The 7,491-nt window shown below is 40.2% G+C and overlaps 1 protein-coding gene across 1 annotated transcript; it reads right to left on the bottom strand.

Annotated features, from left to right (window-relative positions):
* Positions 1-3,033: 3,033 nt before the first annotated feature.
* Positions 3,034-7,094, bottom strand: tgds (TDP-glucose 4,6-dehydratase). The gene is made up of 12 exons (XM_074627120.1): positions 6,902-7,094; positions 6,352-6,418; positions 6,180-6,248; positions 5,551-5,641; positions 5,313-5,461; positions 5,136-5,234; positions 4,869-4,928; positions 4,516-4,559; positions 4,237-4,402; positions 4,107-4,162; positions 3,871-3,968; positions 3,034-3,753 (listed from the first exon to the last, which is right to left on the bottom strand). The coding sequence occupies exons 1-12, from the start codon at positions 6,946-6,948 to the stop codon at positions 3,653-3,655; spliced, it is 1,047 nt and encodes a 348-aa protein (XP_074483221.1). The 5' UTR covers positions 6,949-7,094; the 3' UTR covers positions 3,034-3,652.
* Between the last annotated feature and the right edge of the window lie 397 nt (positions 7,095-7,491).

Here is a 7,491-nt window from a genome sequence, read left to right as displayed (position 1 = left end):
TGCAATGTATTTAGGTGTTTTTCTAGCATTACCATTGAACTGTGTTGGAGCAACATGTACCACTGTGCCCCAAAACACCCCCCCAAGTCCCACCTCGTCATAAATGAACACTGAACTTCTGCAGCTAAGCGAGAGAGAGATCAGTTACTTGTGGCTTGCTTTCACTTTGCTGTCACCCGAGATTCTCTGCGTGACTTTTGTTCGGGCCGTTTCCTGTCTGTTTGGATTAGAGCAGGCACAGCGCACGGTGCCTTGAAGTGACTGAATCACTGATTTAAGACTGAAACGTGTTAGGGTTAGGGCTGGGTACTTTTTCAACGCAGATCCAAAAGAATCCAAACAGTTAACACAATTTCTTTTTGATAGTAGAAAACGGACACAGTGGTGGGTGTGCATGTGGCGTCACTGGAGTCAATCCATGGCACGAGACGATTCAGAAACGAGTCAGGAAGGGACTCCGCATGCTGATGTTAGCATTTACAGCCTCCACAGAGCAGCGGTTATTCAAGTTAGTTGTTTGTTTGCCACTCAGTCGCGGGAGGTTGCATCATGTGAATAAATCCATAGCAGTAAATGTAACATGTTTGTACCACCAGCTTTACTAATCGAAACGTAGACCTGCTTATTTCCTCTGAAAAAAAAGAAACTTTCTCATTAGCACTTTAGTTTTTGAATATTTTAAAAACCTTTTTGATGCCTTAAATTCAAGGGGGTGATACCCAGCCCTAATGGAGAAGACATAGTAAAGTTGGTTGCACTGTATACAGCATTACCATGGCGACAGAGACTTGACGGTGTCAACCGTGGCGAATGATGCGTCGCTACGATAACTAGCTTCCCAGCAGGAGTGCTTGGATTGTCGGGAAAACAATTAATGGTGCTATGCTCCCATTGCTGCGGCCTGCAGGCCCCTCTGTTGTAGAAATCCCATCACAGAAAAAAATACTTCAGTTACTCAGTTTAATGTTCAACTAAAGTCTTCTGTAGTACATTTCCTTCAAAGCCTCAGAGAGGTGCGAGGGAGTGAGTGAGAGTGTGTGAAGTGTAGCGCAGCCAAGAGAGGTTTCTCCACAGTTTAGCGTGTGTGTGTGTGTGTGTGTGTGTGCGTGCGTGCGTGTGTGTTGTATGGAAAGGTTCTTCCAGATATGAAACCGATTTTTGTTTTTTTGGTTTTTTTTGGGACCAGGTGGAGTTGTAGTCAACAGCAACCGTAGGAATCCGCTGTTTGCACACAAGAGTTCTCGAGTCTACTTTTCGCTGCTAGTTTGTGTAATTTATCAAGCATTTTTGAGAAATATTTATTTTTATAAGCCTAATACAAAAGTTGATATTTTACAAAGTGACTTGACCAAAAGACAGTAAACAAAAACACTGGCACTTGAATGTTGAATGTCATTGGTATGAGTGAAAATTTCTATTTTTCTGGGGTAGTGTGAGCTTTTTAAATGTTAAAGATGCGACGCGTAGGGATTTCTCTTTGAATATGTCACCGCAAACAACTTGTAAAAAAAAAGGTTTTAAACACATGTCACTGGTGCCAAAAGTCCAAACATCTGTTTGTCAGAAAAAAAACACCAAGTTTCCGTTTAAAAGCCTTACAAAGAAACCCACGCTGCTTGCACATCTTTTTCGTGTTTAACCAGACTTTTTCTGCTGATCCAGAACAGCGCGGTGGTTTAAACTGGCTTTTTGTTCAAGCAAAATCGGACCCTGAATATCTCTGAAAGACAAGAGTTCATATTCCTTCTGTATCAGTATAAATATTGTTTAAAAGTCACAGCCAAACTTGTACGTTCCACTTAGGGCTCTTCTTTTTTTCTGAAAAGACGTGGAGTCACACGAGGCCACAGCGAAAGCAGTTGTGTTCCAGTTGATGCGACTGTGACATATCAAGAGAAACCTCCTACACGGTTTACCTTTAAAGTCACATTGGACTCAGTATCAGATCCATAAACCTGTTGGTGCGACAGGTTCCATCGCCAATAAATGATAATCAACCGCAAACAGCCATTTTTTGAATTGGCAGACAAAATTTGAGACAATACCACCATAATATGCCAAGGTTTGGATTAAAAAAAAATAATAACAAAGACCATTTTGTAGAAAAAAAACAAACATGCAGTACAAAAAACAAGTGTCCAGATTCTCTCCAAGTCAGATTTTGTTTTTTTTCATTTGAGTCTTTACACTTTTCCTTCCCGTTAATACCCTTGTTGTGAATGTCTGGCAAGTGGTGATCTTTAAAGTCTTCATAACACAGAATTAACTGTGGTTCTATTGCTATGTTGTTGTGATTTGCATATTTTCAGGCGTCGGTGTGTTGATGCTCATGTTAGGGGGAGTTTCTGGCCAATCAGAAATGAAAGATGACCTGATGACCATTCAGGTGTCTTTTACTTGAGTTTTTTTTATTGTAGCTGATCTATGAGTCAGAATATTACAGCTGCAGACATTCTGCAGTTCTAACGGGACAAAATCAAACGGTAGCCTCAATGGACCAGAATGCAATGCGGCCCCAGTAAAGCCAGATCAAAGATGCGGTACGTAGGTGAATGATCACATTTTACCGCCTTTGTATGCACAAACATTTTCACAACACTAGTTGTTGACAAAAAGGCATTCTGGGAAACAAATTCAGCTTTATTTTACTTTCAATTCAACAAACTTTAGAGAGTTATTACAAAAATAAATAACAGTGTGTAGTTGTATTTAGGAATGATTGCCGTTTAGTGAGTGAATTGAAATGAGATAAAGCCCAACGTTTATCACCATTGCTGACTGGCCAGACCCCTCGACGTGGACACGCAGCACCTCCGGCCTGGTAGTTAGTATTTGCTTTATGTATTAGTTTAGCAGTTGTGCACGAAGAGGAGCACTGCACGAAGAAAAAAAAAACTGTGCATCTATTCTGATTTTACCACAAATAAAGGTTTGGATTTGCAAATGTAAACCGTGTTTTGAGCCATTTCTTCTCCTTCTTGTTCTTCTTCGTGTGGGGTTTTAGATGTTTGAAAAAAAGCATGTCAAAATACCTTTTGAAGTTATTAAATAAGTTTATTAGCAGTAAAATACAGCATTATGTGAAAAACACATCTCTTCAACAAATGACTGAGATGATTTGACTTTAAGTTCCCTTCTCATCCGTTTTATTATAAGGCTACTGCTATAACAAAGTATCTTTAAATTAATACAATAATGCTCGTGCTGTAAAAGATTAAACACATTTGACTTGTAAAGCTTGCTGAATGTCAGCAGGAGCTGGTGCGTTTACGTGCACTTAAGCAACTGACTTAGTCGCCTTACTCATTTCTGGGTAACCTCGGTACTTGAGTGCATGTAAATGTAACACCGCTACAGTATTTGCTCGTTGGATTTCTGAGCTACCGGCTCAATTTGAACATTAAATGACAGGCAGCAAAGGAAATGAGAATAGATTATTTAAAAAAAATATCTGTCACAATTCTAATTTCATGTAATCGATATAAAAATAAAGTGCATTGATTATCCAGGTGTGCTTTGGTTGAAGGGAGGCTCTGCCTTCCTGTTGGTCCCACAATCATTTCGAGACAAGAATAATAAACTCTTCATTTGTTAGTTGAGACATAAATCAGTCGTGTTGTGTGAAATCATTTGTTTGTAGAAAAAAAGTCTCTTATTTGTCGGTGGCTTCTTGAAGAAGCCGGCTTCTGATTTGTTCTTCTTGGTCCTCGCTTGCGTCCGGCCAGAAGTCCGGGTTGTCTTGGTACCATTTGACTAAAAAGAAACACAGGAATGAACTACTTCAAAACACCTGAACTATCCCTTTAATGTACTGGCTTTATCTCCTCGCTTTAAATCTCTAGAGGTGTGTGTGTGTGTGTGTTACTGTACCGGTCTGTCTGATGCCTTCAGCCCAGGACACCTCCGCTCTCCAGCCCAGCTGCTGCAGCTTCTCACATGTGATGGGGTAGCGCAGGTCGACTCGCGGCCTATAGAGCAGAGGTCAAAAGGTCACTTAGCTCACTGTCCTGTCGGGTAATATTTGAGGTGAATGTGAAGCTGTTTTTCTAATTGATTTGATTTGTTTGTAGACGTTACAGTCTAAATATATCATTGATTTTACTCACCTGTCGGGCACAAACTCGAGCCAGTCGTTCACTTCGGAGTCCGGCACGTTCTTCACCTAAAAAAACAACAGAGTTTACTGAACATCTGCGAATTATGTTTAAAAATTAGGAGAACAGTTCCTGAACCCACCATCTTAACAAGTTCCCTGGCCAGCTGTATGATGGGAATCTCACAGCTTGTTCCCATATTGTAGATTTCTCCCACAACCCCTTTCTCCAGAACCAGCTGGAAGGCGCTGACGGCGTCGTCGACGAACAGGAAATGACGGGATATGGGGAAGGTTCCCTGGATGGTGCTGCGGAGAAGGAGAAACTAAGGTTAGAAATTTTTGTTCTTCTCTTAATGTCAAAATAGTGAAGCTGGTTTCTCAGTGAGACCTTTTCAAAATAAAGCGCCAAACAAGCCTACCATTTCTTGTTCATTTGCAAGAGGGTGAGAAACCTGGGAATGACCTGAAGGATCAAGAAGATGATTGTTGGTTATTATAAACGTCGATTAGAGAGCTTAAATAAAGTGACGGATCACCACGCCAACTCTTTAAGTGGTGCGTTTAAAACCAGCAAAATCTGCAGTTGCAATTGAAGATCAACTGATTCAACACTGTAAAAAATATATTTTGAAATTGCACATTTGCAGTATGTTGATTCTTTTGTATTGCAGATTAGTTACAAACACAAAGGCTCAGTGATTGTTCAACCTCTTTTTTAACTCAATGTACCAATCAGTGATCAAGATCTTCTAGGAAAGTCATGGTTCTGTACCTTCTCAGTGTACTGTCTGGGCCCGTAGATGTTGTTGCTCCTGGTGATGATGATGGGAAACTGGTAATATATACACAGAGCAGCATTTAACATAGAAAGAACTGTGAGGAAATAAACCAGGATTATTGTATCAGTTGCTTCAACGATTAATTTATTATCACGAGGAAACATGCTATAACAATAGAGACCTAAAAGTTAACGATAAATGTCTTGTTCATTCATGTTATTTAGAAGCTACTTCCTGCCTGTTTGAGTGTGTGTGTGTACCTTATATTTGTCCCAGTAGGATGTGACCAGGTACTCTGCAGCTGCTTTAGTGGCAGAATACGGGTTAGAGGGCCTCACTGGGCTGCTCTCATCAAACACCTGCAGACACCCGATATCCAAAATCACTAAATAACTCAAAAACAAACCACCCAACAATCTGAATCAGTGTCCACTGACCTGGTCCAGACTGGCTCCGTACACTTCATCAGTGCTGACGTAGATGAAGCGCTGAGGCTGGTGTCGGGCCTGATGGGCGGCTCCCAGTAAAACTCTGGTCCCGTCGATGTTAACGCGCTGGAAAGTCAACGGAGTTTCAAACGACGACTCTGAGCAAGGGGAGAAATAAAAAGGCTGATTATTGATGTAACAGTAACATCAGCCTGTAGGACGAGTGTAACCTCAGTGTGCTGCTCACCGACGTGCGTTTTGGCCGCCAGGTGAAAGATCACATCGATGTTTTCAGTGTTGAAAATGTGATTTATCAGCTGTGAGTTACACACATCTCCCTGTTGAAGAGAGGAGGAGTTATTGTAATAGTACGAACGTCACTGTTCCCCTGAATGGACCTAAACTAAACCTTTTGTTGTTTTGCAGTTGGAGCGGGGGATGGATAGAAGGCCGAGATTAGAGGAACGAAGTGTTCGACAGGTCGAATATGGAACAAGGAGATCAGCAATGTAACTGGGGGCGAGGTCATGCAGTGCCTTAAATGTGATTAGCAAGATCTTAAAGTTGATTCTGAATTTTACGGGGAGCCAATGGAGGGATGCCAGAACAGGGGTGATGTGAGACCGACGGCTAGTTCATTGATTTTGAACCACCTGTAGGCGATTTAAAGCAGATTGACTGAGGCAGGTGTAGAGGGAATTACAATAGTCTAGACGGGAGAATATGAAAGTATATTGGACTGAAGTGGGCCAATAAACTGATGAACTGCTGTAGCAAAATTGTCTGTTCCTATTAAAAGAACGGCTATTTTATCAGGGTTTCGGTGGAGAAAGTTGAGAGACATCCAGTCTTTGGTTGCTGATAAGCAGCTCTCACCCTGATAAAGGTGTAGTTCGTTCTGTCTTCAACGCTCTCTAGACTCCTGGGGCTGCAGCAGTAATCCAGCTGGAAAGAGATATCAGACAATGAGAATTATTACTACAGTATATATACAACATGTTTCAGTATGTGTCATCCCTACCACACACACACACCAGTGAAGACTTACATTATCCAGGTTGATAATCCTCCAGTCAGGGTGTCTGTTGACCAGGGAACACACAAGATGAGAGCCACTGGAGAGAGAGAGAGAGATGGGGGAGGTGGAGATAAAGCAAACAAGTACTGTACTGAAGTTCATAATTTTTTTATACGATTATTTCTGCGATTTATTGGATTTTGTACAGAATACTAATAAAAAGACTGAGCCAAAAAAAAAAATAATAATAATTATGTATAAAAAACTAATAAAAACACATAAGTAAAAATGAGAATCTAACATTATTTTATATGTTATATTTTATCACTGTTTTTTTTTTTCATTGATTGGATTTTGTGCAGTTTTATATATGTGCAAATAAATAAAATTAAAAATAAAAAAAAAATGTGTTGAGGTACTTGTACTGTACTTGAGTACTTTAATGTCCTGCTACTTTATATTTACACTTGGGAAATGTAGTTTGGAGTAACTGAAGGGTGAGAGAGGTCAAGTTTTGTTGTGCTCATTAATATCAAGCTAAAATATGTCTAATAAATCTGAATTAATGACATAAACTCACATGAATCCACAGCCTCCAGTCACCAGAACAGTCCTGTTAAAGTCCATCTTCTGCTCATCACAACAATGAACACAAGCTCCAGCTATCTATTCATATGAATGTATCATATTAACACATAATAACAACATATTAATAGCTTTTATATCCCCTCATTGAGCCTGCTAGATAACAGGAAGTTCCCTCTTTGCTTCAGTACACTAGATACAGTGTGTGATTTGCGACAGTCACCGGGTGGTTTTACGGCAGTGTTGACACGTTGAAAAGGGGCGGGATATTTATGGCTTCTGCTCTCTGATTGGTTGTTGTGTCTGACAGAGAGAGATAGGCGTTGTGTGATTGGGCGAATCAGACATCAATCAAAGTTTTAACAGAAAGGGAACAGTGTCAAGTGAGCCACGGTTAACATGCAACATCCGGTATATATTTTCAAAATAAATGTTTTGTTTACATATTTTTGGTTAAAATGTATTCATTATCTTTAATAACAGGTTTTTTTCAGAAGGTTTTATGTTTATTATTATAGTCAAGTAGCGTATTACTGTTTAAAACCTCACTTTTAAGCCAGGTTAGGTGGAAAAGAATACACCGAC

Source organism: Sebastes fasciatus, chromosome 24 (assembly GCF_043250625.1).
Source record: "Sebastes fasciatus isolate fSebFas1 chromosome 24, fSebFas1.pri, whole genome shotgun sequence".
In the NCBI taxonomy this organism is placed as follows: Eukaryota; Metazoa; Chordata; class Actinopteri; order Perciformes; family Sebastidae; genus Sebastes; species Sebastes fasciatus.
Note: the sequence above shows the minus strand (reverse complement) of the source record. Positions and strands in the feature narration are given on the sequence as shown.